This window comes from Electrophorus electricus, chromosome 11 (assembly GCF_041902795.1).
Source record: "Electrophorus electricus isolate QZ-2024a chromosome 11, ASM4190279v1, whole genome shotgun sequence".
Taxonomy (NCBI): Eukaryota; Metazoa; Chordata; class Actinopteri; order Gymnotiformes; family Gymnotidae; genus Electrophorus; species Electrophorus electricus.
Window position 1 is genome coordinate 12,231,772 of NC_137507.1, and position 19,672 is coordinate 12,251,443.

The 19,672-nt window shown below is 38.7% G+C and overlaps 1 protein-coding gene across 4 annotated transcripts; it reads right to left on the reverse strand.

Annotated features, from left to right (window-relative positions):
• Positions 1-2,096: 2,096 nt before the first annotated feature.
• syt10 (synaptotagmin X) lies at positions 2,097-15,022 on the reverse strand. 4 transcript variants are annotated; one of them, XM_027002242.3, is made up of 8 exons: positions 14,821-15,022; positions 13,394-13,641; positions 13,152-13,345; positions 9,242-9,803; positions 4,005-4,125; positions 3,486-3,657; positions 2,955-3,084; positions 2,097-2,651 (listed from the first exon to the last, which is right to left on the reverse strand). In XM_027002242.3, the coding sequence occupies exons 1-8, from the start codon at positions 15,020-15,022 to the stop codon at positions 2,580-2,582; spliced, it is 1,701 nt and encodes a 566-aa protein (XP_026858043.2). In that variant the 3' UTR covers positions 2,097-2,579. The 4 variants fall into 4 exon arrangements, with proteins under 4 accessions (XP_026858043.2, XP_026858044.1, XP_026858045.2 ...); XM_027002243.3 differs by having other exon boundaries at positions 13,152-13,404; positions 13,516-13,641; positions 14,821-15,001; XM_027002244.3 differs by having other exon boundaries at positions 13,152-13,641; positions 14,836-15,022.
• Between the last annotated feature and the right edge of the window lie 4,650 nt (positions 15,023-19,672).

A 19,672-nucleotide genomic window follows, 5' to 3' on the forward strand; every position in this document is an offset into this window, starting at 1 on the left:
AATTCCCAGACTACTTTTCGTAAGGCTGAGGTTAACCTGCACCTCAAGACTAGAATAATAAGATTATACATTTAAAGTAAGATATGTTATACTTGTTTTAAATTTTACATTGTAATAAAGACGTTTATACTACTGGTCTTCTTGCACTTATAGAAATTAGGACAAACTTCAACTATCGCCTACACTGTGCAATGTAATGTATTTAAAGCACTAAAATGATGGCTTATGGCCTGTCATATTGAGCATATTGTATAGGTTATGTCTTGTGAGCAGAATCTAATGCACAGATTCCTGTTCTCATCCTACTTGACTAAATTTGTATGATTGCACCAATTTTTGGCATGTTATTATCTAGAATAAATGAAAAATTATACATTTTAAATAAAGGTGCTTATTTGTCAATTTAGATGAACAGAATCAGAATACTGTTCAGATATGTTTACAATACCAGCCAAAGTGATCACCAATCCTGGTATTTCTACTGTACTCTGAAGTCATTTGACTGACTACCTGAGTCCTGTACCCTATGTACATTGTGTCGCTTTTATTGGTCTGCTTTCATGAGTGACCTGATTTTGACCAAAGGGAAGGTGTTAGCTAGATGCTTTTAGTATGTACAATATTTAGTCAAATGTATGTGGACACATGACCACCACACCTAAAAAAGTTAGTTGATATCCAATTCCAAAACCTGTAATGTTCCAAATTATCCTAAAAGTGGTCAGTGGACTTGTGGTCAGTGCTCTGTGCATACCAGTAGAATTCCTCTACAACAAAATCATCACACGATGTCTTTATGGATCTCAATTTGTGCACAAGGGTACAGTCTTGCTGGAACAGGAATGGACCTTGCTCAAACTCTTGCCACAAGGCTGAAAGCATCTTTATAAGCTCTAACATTAATATTACTCTTCACTGTAAGTAAGGGGCCTAGCCTTAACCCTGAAAAACCTACAAACTATGACCTCTCCTCCATCAAACTGTACTGTTGGCAAGCACTATGCTTTCTAATAGGTAGCATTCTCCAGCCCTCTGCCAAACTCAGATTTCTCCATTAGACTGGTGGTAGTGAGGTGTGATTTATCTTTCCATAAAATGTGTTTTCATTGCTTTAAGGTCCAGTGGTGGCTTGCTTTACACCACTCCAGTCAACACCTGGTACTGTGCATAGTCTCATGTGCAGCTACTTGGTCATGGAAACCATGTCATGAAGCTCCAGATGCATGCTATGCACCTCAGTGATTGGCAGGCTTGCTCTGTGAGCTGCTCTGAGGCTGAAATGTTGTGGCACATAGACTCTTCTATCCACAATAATTGCATTTACAGCTGAACAGTGCAGACATTTCAGGAACTGACACATGGCAAATGTGGCATTCTATGACAATATCACGTTTAAAATCACTGAACCCTTCAGTGTGACCCATTCAACTGCCAATGTTTATCGATAGTGATTGCATGACTATATTGTTGATTTTATACACCTGTTAGCAATCCTCAATACTAAGGAGAGGTGTCTGCCGTCACATACATTTAGTATATTTATATTGTAAATGCACTTTTCATACTGGTTATGCAAACACTTTTGATTATAGCATAATGTGTGTGTACATATAAATATATATATACATACACACACACACACACACACACGCGCACACACACACACACACACACACACACACATACACAAAATATTCAGATATCACCTGTTTTATAAAACAGGACATTCATAAAAGAGTCCACTGGAAAGATGGTACAACTGTGACCTAACTGAAAGAAACATATAGGAGCAATAATGTAATTACTCTGTGTATGCTTTTCATGATCTAAGGTACTCAGAATATTTGGGGAACCTCTCTAAAATTTCTATAAAAGTATCCCAGGTGGCTACCTCATCAAGCTGATTAATTAGAATGCAATGCCTTCAAGACAAAGGCCTGCTACTCTGCAAAATCTAAAATTACAAAATCAAATGCAAGATTAGATTTTTTTACACTTTTTCTTTAACGATTTTTCTGCATAATGAAAAAGATAAGGTGTCTCCAAACGTTTGACTGGTAATGCAGGTATCCATAAAGTAATAGTAATAGTTGCATTTTTTTTCTGCCATTTTTATATCTACATTGCACAGGGATGTGTGTATTCAGTATTCAACATTTTAAATCCCACAGAAAATAAGTTTAGACTTTAGATTTTCATGCCACTTCTATACTACATGTACATTTATCATATTTTCTTATCAATACAATCTTTTGGAATATTTTATAAAAGTCAAAATGGTAAGTGCTGTCATTTGATATGTCATCCAGCTGAGATGCATCATATGATGTCAAACACCACATTCCATCCTATCGCCAACTAGTACATGTGGCTACATTGCTCAGTGCTTCAAACACCCTTATCACAAGTCCTAGAGGTCATGCAGTAGCATTAAGTGTAATATGAGTACTGAGGCATCCTCTGGCAAAATGACTGTGTTACGAGCTACAAGAGGAAAACAGCTGATGTCACAAACCAAGCACAATTGCACTAAGAGAGTGTGAGGAGACATGTGCGGCTGAGGATCTCATCGGCTGTGGTTATGGAGTTTGTGGGGGCTTGGGGGAAGGGCAGGAGCCCTGACTCTCAAAACTGGATGCTCTTCCTGGCCACTGTTCGGAGAAAGTTAAGATAACAGTTCAGATAACAACAGGCAGAAGCTGAAATGAATTCACATTTGCTCTCAAAAGGTTGGTCAGGTTTTGAAACATGAGAAAAAGATAAACTTGCTTAGGCAGTAAACAAAGCAGTATAAATCATTGCTAGGCTTTAAATAAAGCAACAATTTCTAAAGCCATGTAAATCATACACCTTTTATAATACTGGCACATGTACACAAGACCTATTACATGTTGTGTATTTTTCCACATTTCAATATGTTCGCTGTGCTGCACATTGGAAAAAACAGACAGCACCTCACACAGGGAATGCCAATGAGTAATAGGCTTTCGTGGGTATGCCAGCATCTCGTTCCAGTGGTCTCGGCCCAGACCCTCAGCATCTGGGCCTGTTCGGCACACACCAATTACCTCATTGTGCCCAACTCTGGTAAGAAAGAAGCACAATGATTCAGACTGCAATATGTATTGCAGATAACACAGTATGCATGCAATAGGGAACTATCAAGATAGAAAACTATGTTATGGTTTATAGGGAATCATTGAAACATTGCAAATGTTGAATATATATGTTGAAAAATAGACCAAATGGAATAATTCTGAAAGGAAAAGTGTAGTTATGCCATTGCAGCTCCAAGAAAATTAACACATAGCTGAGACAATCAGTTCACATCACAGATTTTAATACGTTTTATACATATCTTCACCCTGGAAATTTTCCATAGTTCACTTCCTCTTTAACCTTTGCACTTTCACAGCCATGCATCTAACCCCACTAACCTTTGAAAGACATAGTATAGAAGACCTAAGAGAGTAGACACCACTCACCTGTCATAATCCATCACCATTATTGACAGGCTAACCTGCTCCACATTCTCGGGGGGGATGTCAAAGATGATAGCCTCATTGTACACTGGGTTAAGTGTGCTCTTCTTGGTAGTGGTCTTCCGCTTCTTGAGCCTCCGACCATCACAGATCAGGGACACTTTCACATAAGGGTCTAAGACAGCAAACACTCTTGTGTTCACACAAACATGAAACTGATAACTTTTCTGTTGCTTCACTTTAACCATTACATACCACACCCAAAAAGATTAGGCTCCCTCTACTGTGCAGCTTTGAAAAAACTATGTACACAGAGGCAGACATTTTAAGTTCAGACGATTTAGGTGCTTGCCATGATTTTGTTATAGGTGTCTTGATTTCCAATTAGTCCATGCCACTGGGTAGAATTAATTAGTGACGTCAGCTGGGTGATTCAATATAATGGCAGGATGTTTAGTTTCAGACCCTGAAGATGTCCAACTCTGGCTGTACACTAGGGTGTGTCTAGGGGTGGCATCTCACCAGAGGAACCCGTGATGTCCATGGCCTTCAGATTTCGGCACTTGATGACAGTGAGGGTCATGCGGCCAGCCGTGGGAAGGTAGCAGAGGGAGTACATGATTTCCCCTAAATCCACACTCTCCTGCGATCAGATAAAAGGAGAAATCTCCAATATGGGACATTTGTTCACTGAGTTTAAACAAACACCATTGGCAGTTAGGGTTAAATTCCACAGAAGGGACAATAACAGGGCCTTGTGAACCAATTAGCTTCAATAATCACTTAGGCAGCATTAGAGTGTTCACATTGATGATTAAGGCTGTCTAACATCTGTGAATTTGGAAGATGGCTTATTGTGTGGGATTATGTGTTATTGCGTGTGCTTCTGAACTTGTTTGATGAGGCCGTCATCATTTGACAAGTACTGTGTTATTGTCTCAATTAGTTTTCATTCATGTGTCAGCCTCCCCAGAAACTTTTCTCACTGACTGCTACTGATAAATACAGACTTTATACAGCTCTAGAGAGTACAGACTCTTTAAATCCTGGGACAATAAATAACAGTAAAGGAACTATATTTGCTAGTATGAATATAGAACAATATATTTTTTTCTTTTCACAATCTAGCATTTCCTAGGACTTCTGTAACAATCTAGGAGAGTAATTAGTCTCTTAAATAAAAAATGCATGAATTTTAGTTGAGTAGGTTTTGTATTCATATTACTTCACAATTATTTAAATTCACTTTGCAGCACGGAGTCTTTTTCAACTGAGGCATTGAGGCATACATTTCATACACCATGGATGGAAAGCACATTATGCCTTCGCTATCAAAGAACATCTGTACCTTGTACGCTATCACCCACTCCTTTTCTACTGCTACTCTCCGAGAGTCCTTATAGCTGCAAGGACAGCAGCACAGAAGAACATGCTATTTTCTTTCATGCTAATTTGATTATAGCATCACAAGACACATGGTGTTCTAATCTGTGGTCCCTGGCCATTCGACAAATGCTTACAGAGAATAAAGCAATCACAGTGTGACAGCACTAAATGCAAAAAAATATATATCACATAATTCTCTATTAAATTGAATTAATTCACTCACAAATTTAGGCATAGTCAAATAAACAGCCATTTTCACGTTATCATGCCTAATTTTCTCTGCGCCATGTTGCTCAGATTAAATCTGTTCTTTTCCCCTCTGATGTCTGATGATACTTGGCTAACAGAGAATCATGCCACAGCAGACCCAATTCAAACGTTCTCTATCATGTTGAGTCATTTTGATGCAGAATGGAATTTTGAGCTTTATATATTTTTAGAAAGGGGAAAGTGTCAGATTTCAGGTGATACTAATATCATCTTTGCACTCCAAAAACTGGATGATATATGTTCATTTAAATTACTACTGACATTGAACCTTCTCACAAGCAAAATGATCCTAGGGTTTGTACTCAGTCTTATCATAAAAGGTGGGGGGGGGGGGGGGGCAATTAGACACACATCTTAGTAGCTTCCCAGATAAAAGAGCTAGATAAAGACAGCTTTCTCTTGAACCCTCCCAAAACAGCCCAGAATCCAATATTTGGCCTAAAAGCATGTTTTTCCAAAAACAATAAACATGTCACATTTGTCCAGGAAACTAGAGAGAGCTGCATAATACAGACAAAAATATATTGTGAGATTACAGCTACAGCTATTGAAATGAAAGTAATAGAAGTTTGTATTCAGAATACAAAAGTGTCTCCATTTAGGCTACATTATGTTTTAAAACCTCAGGATTATGAATACAGTTATTTTATACATTATTTAGAGAACTGTTTTAGAATACCTCACCACTAATAAAAAATATGAAATTTTAGAAACACAGTAAATGCCTAAAAATGCTATGTTGAAATTAAACTGGAACTGTTTTTGGAACACTTGCTTGTATATTGGTCAGTATGGGCACTGAAGGATTGGTTTCTCTATTAGAAAAAAAACTAATAAATATTCAAATATTCAGAAGTATGCGTTTATAATGACTCAATCCTCCAACCTGGTTTTCAGTGTGTTCATCCTTAAAGTCACAGAGTGGGTGCCTCGGAGGCCAAAGACAGCAGAGCACCACCTAGCATGGTGTTGGTGGTATTGCATATTTCCACATCTACTCCCTCTTGGAGTTCGGACCACTCTCTGTTTTAACTGCTTACAAGGCTACATAGGAGTAAAGATTAATACTATCAGTAGATGCTGTCCAATGAAAAGTATTACTATCCAGCTCAAATAGGTGCCCGAAATAATTTGGCCCTTTACAATCCAGAAGTAATGCATACATTTTAAAAGATGTTAATAGATATTCTTCAAAGGGTTCTGTTCTTGCACTTCCCAAACCTAGCCTGCTGATTGCCATTATTCATGACTGGGGTTTTATGCAACTGCTTCTGTCAAACTGTTCACCTTCACTCTTCAACTTTTCCTCCTAAGAACACATCAACCATTGTGAACACACAGTGCTGCATGTAGGCCTAGGGGTCCTATCACATCACACTGTTTGTGACTGTCTAAGACAGCCCACTGCTTTTCTGGCACAGTGGCACCCTTCCTGTGTCTGCTCTCTAGTATCTTCCCCCTCTGGAGTGACGCCACAACACACAGGACCAAAATTAGACCCATGAGCGTCAACCAGGGATGAAAATGGAGGGTTCAAATGTGTGGTGGACGTCTGATGGCGCAAAGCTGCAATCAATGGCATGGACTATTCTGGGCAATCCGAGTAACCAGACTGTCTCCACGGAAGCAGATGATCCCGAACAGTTAAGTCCATAAGCTTTTGGGAAGAAGTAATGATTTCCTCACACTATGGTGCAGAAATCTCACATACTTTTTCATTTTACTTTTCACATGTGCTTTTTACACAATAGGTGAAATAGGTGAGGTGAAATAATCTAAATCTCAAGATATATTTTCAAACTTTTCAAATATATCTAGATGATATCACAGGGTACCCAAACTCAATAGGTGCAAACCGATAACTCTGATGCACTACAACATTTATAAATTCTATCTGGTCAGTTGCATCAGTCCAAACTATAAACTATGTAACAGACAGTTTAGATATCCCTGCAAAAAAAAAAAATAAATAAAAAAAAAAAATAATTTAAAAAAAAAAAAAAAAAAAATATATATATATATATATATATATATATATATATATATATATATATATATATATATATATATATATATAGCAAAAGAGAGAGGGAGAGAGGGAGAGAAAGAGAGAGAGAGATACAGACAGAACAGAGAGCAAGACAGATGGGGCAAGGGTGTGGACAGAGAAAATGACAAGACAAGACAGTGACATAACAACACATCAAAACAGCAATATGACAGGAACAATAATACACACCACCACCATCCAAATGCAGACACAATTACAGCACGGCATCTGAGCAACATTAAAAGAAATGAAATGTGACTACACAACAGCAATTGGGGTGTTTTTAAACTTATAAGCTGATGGGTTCAACTTTGTGGTTTGCCGATATGAGTGAATCACAACCGAGAAACACAACTGGAAATCTTAACAGTAAATGGAAGTAAGTCAGCAATGGCTCTACCTGACAGGGATGTGTGTGTAAGGAGTCATAGTAGGACATCATTAGTAAACAGTTCTCAGTCACTGAGAATGAACTAGCTGTGACAGGGATGACCCTTACTCATTCTAATAAAGATAGCCTCAGTCTCTAATAACATGTGACATGCCTGGAGGGAGAGTCTTTATTTCTAGCTTTATCATGTTACCATGCAAATTCAGTTGCATCTTTCTTCCTCTAAAACCATGATTGCTCGTATTTGTGTAGGGTACGGGCAGTTTGTTTTTTTATAAAGAGAATTCGCCCAAGTTTCAAAATACTAGTAAACTGTCATTTCTGCATCCTGTATGTCCTAAGATAAGGATGCTCCATAAAAGCTTTCTCATAGCAGAATCAGAGTATGAATGGAGAACAAGAAGTGCAAAAAAACCACTGCCTGAGACAGCATGACATGATTTTGTTATATAAACTGAGATATCTGCTGAGGTGTAATTTTGAGTGGGCCAGATTTTTACAGCAGTCAATCAGGCAGGAAACCCATTCAAAATACAGTATGGTTGGAAGGGGATCAGGCATATTCATTTTCTTTTCTGGAATAATGTTTGACGTATTGAATCCTACACCTGTGGAATTAGTTACGTTGAATGCCTCACCAGCTCTAGAATGAAACTTTCTGTGGTTTTGCAGTGAGCAAATTGGATTTCATTTTAGAAGGGATGTGTGGGATTTCCGCAGGGTGAGTCAGTTTCAAGCTGAGCCCTTTCTTACACATATCAATCTATTTGTTAATGAAACTTAAAGTACCTCATTCTTTTCTAGCCACGTTAGCCATGGGCTCTAGCTTTTAAGAGACAAAAGTTTGACAGTAACAATCATCTTGGCTATTCAACAAGGAATTACGGGATACTATTTCTGTCTACTTGTAAGGATGCAATTGTGGATAACAATTTTAGATACTTTTTCCGAGTTATTTTCCTCTGTGCCAATCATCATCAGTTTCCACCCACTGTCTAAATCTCCTCTAGTGTACAGTCAAGTCAAGCATATACTTCCTCTAAGACAAATAAAAGCTACCTACTGCATCTTTCAAGCTACTGCTCCTGAAACATTAGAAAGCCAATTGAATGCCCTTGGAGTACAATGATGGCAGACAGTTCTATGTGCATGAGCTGGCAGATAGCCAGATATGACCACTGCAGATCAAAAGGAGAGAGACTTTACCAACATAAGCACAGATGAATTGTACTCCCATGAGTGCATGAGAGTACTTGGCTAAAAGAGAATCATGTCACAGCAGAATATTATCTTTGTGCTCCAAAAATTGGATGATATACGTACATTTAAAATACTGCTGTCACAAGCAAAATGGTCCTACAGTTTGCATTCAGTCTTATCATAAAAGAGCACATGAGGGCATGTTCATAGATGGCTATGACATAGTAGGAATTCAATCTTGGTTACCTTGGTAGCTAATGTCCAGCCAGTTGTGTCATATGAAGGCTGAATTTAAACTAACAGGTTGACAAATAGACTGGTAGATGGGTTCAATTTCTAAAAACTGGCTAAGTAAACAAAAAAAAGAGAGTTAGCCAAATACCTCATACTACAGTGGTAGCTTAACCAACCACACACACACACACATACACACACACACACACACATATGTGTGGTACTCACAGTAGTTGAGACAAGAATGTCCTTCCAGACCACAGCCTCACGTGACAGGTCAGATAACTCAAACAGGTTGTCCACCACCACCTCACCAATCATGTCATGGCTTGTGAAACGGTCAAAGTCATAAACGCTGAAATGCAGCTTACGGTTACACAACTGCTCATACTCCACAGGGAAGAGGAACAGCTCATCGAACACAGGGTTGAGGTTCTTACGATGAACCCGTGTCTGGAACTTCTTCTTGCGCTCTGGGAGCAAGTAAATCTTCACGTAGGGGTCAGAGGTGCCCGTGAAGTCCTTGGCAGGCAAGTCTAGGGCCTTAAGAATGCGCACCACCAAAGCCTGCTCCTCATAGTCATAGCTCAGTGCGAAGCTCAGCTTGCCACATGTCTCCACTGGCTCCTTGTTCCCTTCTTCTGAGTCCACAGACTTCTGTTTGTAGAGCTCAGGCTTGATGCGGCCGATGCTGACCGCTGAGGATTGCCGCACAGGTAGAGTTTCCATGCTGAAATCCACGCTGGACACATTTTTCTGCCGTGGCAGATGCCGACGGAATGAATTATGCCTGACAGGAAAGATGGAGAAGTGTTATAGGAGATGAATGCACACATTAAAGACCCTTAATGTGCCAGACATTTGTGCCTGGAAGGCACAAGACTTCTATTTAGAAAAAACACTTCCAGGAAAAGTCAGGCATTGTCTTATTTTCAAACATAGCTTCCATTTGTTTATGCTGTGACTATAGACCTGGCCTAGGAATCCACTGGTTGCTGAACAGAACATTATCAAAATTATGGAGAAGCAGAGGACATGCTGTTAAACAACCAAAGACAGAACCTGGATTACCAGACTCTTCACCCCACTCTGGTACGTATGATTGGATCTTCAACCCATTTCCTTACAGGCATAATGACTTCCATTCTTCATGTAAGCCCTAGTTTTTTACTTCCCCTTGGTGTCTCCTAGCAACTGGTATCTATTTCCTATAAAATGACTGCAATGCTCCACATTGCAAATAATAAAACCCAGTGCAGAAACACATAAAAACACACTATGTAGAAAGAATTCAACTTAAATGCATTTTAAGAGTCAGTGTGAAAAATACAGGTTTTACTGATGTGAGGTGAAGGTGAAGGCCACTCAAGTTTTTGTTGGTGGGCCCATGCGTGCAGGCTATTAGATTCATCCATTCATACAACAAAACTTGGTTATGGTAACTGAACAAACTGGAAATAGTTCATGGGAATTCATTCTTTAAAATAACTAATAATGTTGACCTCATGTGGACTGCAAACCTTAATTGAGAGTAATTTATAGGCAGAATCAAGGAGAGCTATTTGATTGGGGGGATAAAAAGTTTCAGTAAAATCCAACAAATCAGAATGCTCTAATTACCAACATTCTCTAAGTATGATTTTTTTTTTTTTTTGATAAAGGTATAATCTTCGTAAGACATCCAATTATGTGTCATGTTGTTTTTGTTGATTTTTTAAACTTTTTTTTTTTGGTAGATTTTAGAGAAGGTAAAAAAAGATTGTTTCTGATGGCTGTTTAGGTGGTTTGGAGATAATATGATTTGTTTTGTTCATAACATACCCACCAACCAAAGACAAGTTAAAGCCCGAAAGTTGGCCATATATTAAGCCTCTCATTTATCCATGTTCTTCTCATCAACTGGTGATTAGCAGCCCAACAGGACCATATGCAGCTGAGCATGTCACAAAGAATAGGGGAAAGTGTGTTCACATTAGCATCCAGATGGTCAGGAACTGATGAGCTCTAAGCAATTACATCCTCACAGCCAAACCAAACTTTAAGAATTTGAGGGGAAATTTACCATTTATAGCATAAACAATAATAGTATAGTATTACATCATTTATATCCAAGTAAATAATATGATCTTTACTATAGAGTGCTTCCTTTCCGCATTCTCCTGTGAAATGAAATCACATAGGATTTCTATGTAGTAGGTCTATGTAATTGTTTACATGGCAGACACCATAGGATAGAGGCTGCATATACCTGCTAGCTTCTAATTTTTTCAGAGTACCAGTCATACAACACTTTTGATGCTTGTAGGCTAATACTGTAGGCCACTCCATTGTGCCATGTGGCCATGGACATGGCCAGAATAACTGGCATTATTTGGTGAGGAAAGAGGGAACCAGATATCATCTTCCTAGGATAATGTAGAAAATTGAACACTGATGACTACATTTCACAGAAATTTATGAATTTGTAGGAATCTGTGTTTCTTGTAAAAGAGATGCTAACAGAGGATCAATTGAGAGCAGTGATTAATCAGGAATTCAGAGCCTGCAGATCTGGATGAGGTTGTGGAATAAAGCTAAACATGAAATCTGTGTTAGATTATGTCTGATGAAGTAGAGCAGGTGGACTGATCTTGCAAATAATAAACAAAATGAAAAGATATCCCATATAAGGCAGGAAACCATATGGGAATGGGGGTAGGTGTGGGGGCAGAGAGATAGTGCCATGTGCAAATGAAGGAAGCATGAAGGGAATATAGGTATCACTCCTGCACCCTATCCCCTCCTTAATTCAGACCTTTAAACTCCCTCATTTGCCCTTTCACTGTATCCTATCAATATTTAATTTACGAGGACATGCTATTCATTACTGTGCACCACAGTTTTTTTTAATGACAGCTCTGTGGCAACTCATTAATGGCCACTATAAGGAGAGGAGTGCAGCTGCTCGTCGGGTCCCCCGTAGGACAAGTGCTGTTGGCATGTCAGTTCCAATGCATGGCAACACTAATTACAACCTTGCTCACTTTAAACATGGTGCCGCAAATGAAACAAAGAGAAAAAGGAATGATTGTTTAATTGCCGTTGTCATGGCAGCAGGACTGTATTGCTCAGATTGGGGGACTGCAGTGATTACAGGGCTAGTGCTGAAGCTAGGCGGCAGGCCACAGTCCTGTGAACCACTTATATTAGTCCAGAGAGTAAAAATGCAAATCCTAACAATTGAAGCTTTTAATTTTGATGTGAATATTACTGATTAGTTAACAATTCTGATTTGATGGATCCTGATTTCTTCCCTCATTTAGTATAACCTTAATCACTACTGACATTACTGGACATGCTGAGGCTTTAAACTGATTAACACTGACAACTGACTTCACTGTATGTGTAATGAAGCCCTTGTCTCTTTATAGTACGTGGTGAAATATGCCTGTGCATATTTTAACTTATATAAAAAACATTTACATACAAAGGTGCTTGTGAACATGTTTCCCGGACATGCACTTAGCATATGTATTGGTTTCTATTTTAATTTGGAAATAAGCCAAGAGATGCATAATCAAGCAATTGCTGCTGCCTAAGGAGCATATAAATATAAACTGTCTGATCACATTGTGTTCTAATATCAGCCTAACCTCAAATATCAGCTGTTGTCTTCATCTTTGGCATGAAAATTAAATTACCTGGTAAAAAGAGGTTGAATGTTTAAGACTATATTGGCTAATGGCAAATGTTTTATGATATTATACTGGCAAATTTCAACAGATCACATCACAAAAAAATTCCCCTGAATTAAAAAAATACAAAATAATCTTAATTGGGAGAGAGCTTTTATGTAATAAGATACTAATTCAAGAAATGTTACAAGAACTGTGAGGGTGTTAGAGAAGAGCTTCTGTAACATGACATTGAAAACCACATCAGCCATGGAACAGTGTAGCTGTAGGAAGCAGTAGGGAATTGTGGAGAGCTGTAGGAAGCTGTGCAGAACAGTGAGGGACTGTGGGGAGCTGTAGGGCGCTGTGGGGGAGTTGTAAGCAGCTGTGGGGAGTTGTGGGAAGTTGTAGGGAGCTGTAGTGAGCTGTGGAGAGCTGGTGGCAGGCTGGGGGCAGGCTGGAGGAGGTTGGGGGGAAACAGGTACCTGGAAGAGGAGGTTGGCTCTGTGGTTTGTCTCTGGATCTTTGCCTGCTTTCCCAATCGCTCACGCAGGGCCTGCTGCACCTCAGCCGGAATGTCCGGCGACGTCTGGCTTATTTTCATGGCTGCCTCAAGCATCTTCACTGAACTGCGGCCATTCACCTTCACCTCAGGCACCTTTTTCTTCCACTCCTCTTCCTCCTCATTGCGCTGCAGCTGTGAGGGCTGGCGCCCTATCACCACCACAGACTTGTTCTCTGCGAGGGGTAGCTGAGACTGGGATGGGGGCTGGGGCTGAGGCTGAGGCGAGGAAGGCAATGGGTGGGCTGGTGGTGCTTCAGGGAGCATTCCCTGGGAGGTGATGTCACCATGGGAAGAGAGGGCCTTGCTTCTCCAGATGGGCCAGCACAGCTTCCAAAACACAAAGAGAGAGACTACCAACAGGGCAAGCGCACAGAAACCCACGACCACAGCTAGAAGACTTACAGAGATGTCTACAAACAACAAGACAGATGTATGAAGGGGGGTATATAGGGTAAAGAGAAGAGAAGCAGAAGATTGGTGTGGTAGAGCGAGAAAGAACAGAAGAAGCAGGAAAAAGGACAAAAATGGGAGGAACAGTGGGGATGAATGAGAATTGAAAGACAGACAGATGGGGTAGACAAAATCAGCCAATAGCAGTGAAAAGTGCATAACAGACACACACAAGAGAAACGGAAAGAAAGAAAAGAGAAAAGGCAAAGCATAAGAAAGAGAAGACTAAAGATCTTATGTAGCAGAGAGGGGAACCGAAAATCATCTGCAGCCAAATATTCAGTATAAAATGCAGGAATAATTTGCAAAGAAATAACAAATTTTAAATTTTATATTCATTAATCATGTTCAACCAGCACTGTGTTAATGACTCAGGTTTAAGGGACAAGTATTAGCAACATATTACAACAGTCCAATCACATAAATAAACATTTCACAAAAAGTATGTCTCCATTGTGCGTGGAATGAGGGGGGATCTCCATGATGAAGGAGCTTTGTTATGCTATACACGTTTCTGCAACAGTGGTGTCATCATATTTGTAGGTACTAAATTTATGTTTAATAACCCTTCTGGCAGAAATATTCTATACCTTTTACCCTCCCACAACCGTGGCTGAGAATAAGTATTCTCGATATTTGCGCTCTGCTCAATGCTTCACATCTGCGTACAAGTAAGGAACAAAAATCGGAAAACAGGCTACTGAATTTATTTACGATTTAGACTACACATATAGTCTATGCACAAGAGCAACCCGTAATCTTTAACACCCACACGGGAAAAAAAGCATTGAATTATTCTCATTCACAACTCTCATGATATACCAAAAAGAAGAGACCGTCAGCTGCAACCTGTTGCGCTCTGGCTGCAAGACACAGTTGCCACAACTGTCCTAACGGATTGTACTTTGTTTCGTAAAAAGTTTAAGGAACAAATAATGTGACAAATAATATACTACAAACCTGCTTCACAAAGCTAATGGACAATCGGTCTAGACTTTTAATGTCATGGAAAGAACTTTCTGGCATGCATGAGTTGTTGAAATGCTTGACAGGTATCATTTTAACACAATGCATAGTGCACAAACTGAAAGGTTGCCAGAGAGAAAGGGCATAAAGATAAATATGTTAAGTAAATTTACCTGAATTCCCTTTACCTGGTATGGTGCTCTCCATGGGAAAGATATCCGAGCATTTCTCCCGGTCGACATGCCCAGCCAGGCACAGGTCCGTGACAATTTGTAGAGCCCTTTGGCACAGGCTAATGCTGTCCTCCGTTCGGACATTCATGTCTTTCCTTTTAATCCATTGTATATTCGACGATTCGTGGGAACGGCGATTCATTGATACACCACGTGCGGGCCGACTGCAGCTTGTGAGTAAAAAAAAGGTAAATGTCTGTCGCGTCCAAGTCTGTCTCATCTGCGCTAACTGACGCGCTACTGGCGCACTAGAGTTGTGAATGATTTGGCGCAGTGGGCGCGTGGTAGTGGTATACACAGACCAATAAAAACGGTGTATGGGGAAGAAGACATGAACTACTAAAAATATTTTATATATTTAATGAAATTAAGAACCACTGTATTACGCATATGCCACAAGTAATACATCTTAATATTAAAACTAATGCATTCCAGTCCAGATGTTTTTTTATATGAAATTCACAATGAATGTGGTTGTCTGCTGTAAAGCAGAAAGTTATTAGACCTAAGATATGTATATTTAACACATTACTTGTTAGTCATTTGTAGGAGCAAAACTAAAGACAAAAATGTAAAGTGATAACTACAGCAATACTACAAGACTATGCTGTCTGCTGTAAGCAGATTGCTCGTCGAAAACAACTTTCTTAGTAAAAAGAAAGTGAACATGTAAGTGAACATTTCACGGGTGAAAATCAATAAGAATTTTCTGGACCCACTTGAATGAAAAGTCAAAGTCTAATTTAGTTATATGATGCTTTTGACATCTCAGGCCATTTACTTTTATTTACGACGAGATCAAACTCGAGTAATTATAAGGGAGTTAGGCCTTGGGCAACATAACTATTTAATTATTACTATGCACAAAATTACAGTGGGTGAAATAAGTATCAAATACGTCACCAATGTTCTAAGTAAATATATTTATAAAGGTGCTATTGTTATGAAATTCTCACAAGATGTCAGTAACAACCCATCCAATCCACACATGCAAAGAAATCAAACCATAGATGACCATAGATCATGTGTAATAATGAGAAATCACACAGCCAAAAGGTATTAAACACGCTTACTAAAATTTATTTAATACTTCATACAAAAGCCTTTGTTGGTGATGGCAGCTTCAAGACACCTCCTGTATGGAGAAAGTACATTTACGGTATTTAGCTGACACTTTTATCCAAAGCGACTTACAATTATGGGCAATTGAGGGTTAAGGGCCTTGCTCAGGGGCCCAACAGTGGCAACTTGGCAGTGGTGGGGCTTGAACCAGCAACCTTGTAATTACAAGTAGGTTACAAGTAAAGTACCGATTAGAAGTACTTTGTAAGCGTTACAAGTACTTTGTAATCAGTATAAGTACCGATTACAAGTAAAGTACCTCAACCACTGAGCTACCAAACTATACATGCATTGCTCAGGTGTGAGTTTGGCCCATTCTTCCACACAAACACTCTTCAAATCCTAAAGGTTTCATGGCTCCTTCTATGAGCTCTGAGCTTTAGTTCCTTACATAGGTTTTCAATTGAGAGTTTCCTTGGCTGTGTGTTTGGGATCATTGTCTTGCTGAAATGTCCACCCTCGTTTCATCTTCATCATCCTGGTAGATGGCAGCAGGTTTTTATTAAGAATGTCTCAGTACATTTGTCCATTCATCCTTCCTTCAATTATATGAAGCGCGCCAATGCTGTATGGTGAAAAACAGCCCCACATCATGATGTTCCCACCTCCAAACTTCACTGTTGGTATAGTGTTTTTGGGGTGATATGTAGTGCCTTTTGACCTCCAAACATGGTGTGTGTTATGGCATCCAAAGAGTTAAATTTTGGTCACATCTGACCAGACTATATTCTCCTAGTATTTCACAGGCTTGTCTAAATGTTGTTGAGCAAACTTTAAACATGTTTCAACATGCTTTTTCTTCAGCAATGGAGTCTTGCGTGGTGAGCGTGCATACAGGCCATGGAGCTTGAGTGTATTACTTATTGTTTTCTTTGAAACAATTGGACCTGCTGGTTCCAGGTCTTTCTGTAGCTCTCCACAGGTGGTCCTTGGCTCTTGGACAACTCTTCTGAATTTTTTTCACTCCTCTGTCTGAAATCTTGCGGGAAGCACCTGGTTGTGGCCGGTTTATGATGAAATGATGTTCTTTCCACTTGCGGATTATGGCCCCAACAGTGCTCACTGGAGCCTTCAGTAGTTTATAAATTCTTTTGTTACCAATGCCATCAGTATGTTTTGCAACAATAATGTTGCGAGGGTCTTGCAAGAGCTTACAGGTTTTACCCATCATGAGATGTTTCTTGTGTGGCACCTTGGTAATGAGATACCTTTTTTATAGGCCATCAGTTGAACCAACTGATATTAATTTGCACTAAGTGGCAGGATTGTTTTCTAATTACTGATAGATTTCAGATGGTGTCATGACTTTCCATGGCTTTTTGCACCTCTCTTTCTTCGTGTGTTCAATACTTTTTTCCTGTGTAATTTCTCATTATTACACATAACTTAATTTATGGACACCTATGGTTTGATTTCTTTGCATGTGTGGATTGGATGGGTTGTTATCGACATCTGGTAAGAATTTCATGTCATTAGCACTTTTAGAAATATATTTACTTAGAAAATTGGTGGCTTGTTCAATACTTATTTCACCCACTGTATAAAAAATCACAATTCTGCATGTCTCACTGTCTAACTGGGAAAGCATCTGCACTTGTGTAAGTATGTTTACAGTGTTTCTAAAAATATTTTTCAATCATCACATGGCTTTTTAGCCTTTGTTAGAGATAATTGAAGAAAGTATTAGAATATCTAATGTGCTGTTTTAGTATATAGTATTTTAAATAATACGAAAATATCCAATATCCAAAGCCATCAATGTACTGCAAACACAAATCAAGTACGTTTAACTGGACATTTTAGTACCTATTCTGTGGGAAACCTGGCCCACTGAGCAATTTAGTAAACTTTTGCTAATTTCTAGTTATGTGACTGTGCTTAATAGATTCACAATGTTTTATTGGCTTTACAGCTAAGAACATTTTTATGAAATATGTCATTTCATATTCATAACATTGACATGTTTACACAGTATCTGGGGTTCACAGAGAATAATACTTGAAAAATATACCTCAGATATGTGTTTTTCACTCCTGGTTCTGTATTAATGCACATTTTTGGTGTTTCCCCTGCTTCTAACACACCTCAATTAAATCATCAGTCAATTAATAAACTCTTCATCATCTTAAAATGTGTTAGAGCAAGGTAATCACAAAATGTGCAGTGCATGGATTCTGCAGACCCAGGACACCCAGGACGAAGATGTTTGCCCCAGTCTGAGTTCAAGTTTAATTGTTCCCAAGCTGCCTCTTAGTCCATCTAAGATGAATATAAGTCATTGTATAAGTGTGTTACAGACCATTTGTAATGTACCTATACATATATACACAGGTTTCTCTCCTTTTCTAAAAAATACACTTCCTTTAAAAACCCTTTTCCTGCTGTACACTCTTTTATTTGCAATTATTTGCAATAATATTTATTTAGTCAATCTATGACAATTAGACCATGATGTTTACATAGAGTATGATGTGCATTGTTGCTGGGTACAATTCAGCCATGTTTTAAGCAGCTTCTGTCATCAGTAATAATCTATCCAATATTCTACCAACATTATCCCAACGTTAGTGATGTGTATATCAATAACGTCACCACTGCATCAAAATTGCCAGTAGTACATGTGCTCATTTATTTCTTGAATAATTAATGGACATGGTGACGGTTGCATTCAAACCACAGGCCTGTCACATTTTGATTGGAACTGCTCCCAAGTAAAAAAGAAAAGCTTTTCATAATGTTTGCCACAAGCCACATTTTAGGACTAGGATGTGAAAGCTACCTTAGACAACATAATTGAGTTAAAACTCAAGGAAATTTGCAGATAGAAGTTGACTATTTGGTTCACAGAATAGCAAGGCCTTTCGATAAGATCATAACTAGTAATGACCAGCTGTGAACATTGTGCAAAAATGAGTAGTCTGGCTCTCACAACTTCATTCATAAGGCGAAAAGCCTCAACAGAGCATTTTCATGATATGGCAATTGCATTTTAAGTTATTAAGAAAAAGTCAGTTCATTTGTATAGCATCTTTTTCAATCGATATTCTTATAAAGCAGTTTTACATAAATTAAAACTAGAATCCTAATGAGCAAATGGTCACAGTTGAAAGGCCACACCTGATAGTGTAATTATAGTCACAAATGAAATTTGTATAATTTAGATTAAAATAGTGAATCTCAAATCATGCCAAGATATAAGCAAATGACCACTGATCAAAGAGGACTACTGACTGCATTGGAAATATTGGAAATGTACAACAACAACAACAACAACAACAACAACAACAACAACAACAACAATAGTAATAATAATAATAATACACATTAACTTCTTAGAATGATCCTGCCATGAACATGTCATAAGGTAGATGAGTATGCTGTGTTCTACTCTGAACAAGCTACAGAAGCCATGAGACTAATGATTCTACACTGAGATGTGACCTTTATTACAGATGAATGTTTTGAGACATTATCACTTAATCTTGCCCTACTAGAAGCCACAGAACTGTAGGAAGCAAATAAGTTCTAAAGCAAGGTTACCTGCATGTGTTTGCTAAACAGTATAATTGTATGTTAGTTCGCAAGAAACATTAGTAAAAGGTTCAAAGGCAAAGTGAGCTTCTGCTCTACACAAAAGCTAAAAGTGCTTTTGTCTCAAATTATTCTGTAT

Bases quoted from the DNA above. Each gene is read 5' to 3' on its own strand.
- syt10 (XM_027002241.3), bottom strand. From the start codon at position 15,022: ATGAATCGCCGTTCCCACGAATCGTCGAATATACAATGGATTAAAAGG. The intron at 9,804-13,151 runs GTACCTGTTTCC...CTTTCCTGTCAG, and splicing joins GAGCCAACCTCCTCTTCCAG to GCATAATTCATTCCGTCGGC. The intron at 4,126-9,241 runs GTGAGTACCACA...ATCTGATCGCAG, and splicing joins ACATTCTTGTCTCAACTACT to GAGAGTGTGGATTTAGGGGA.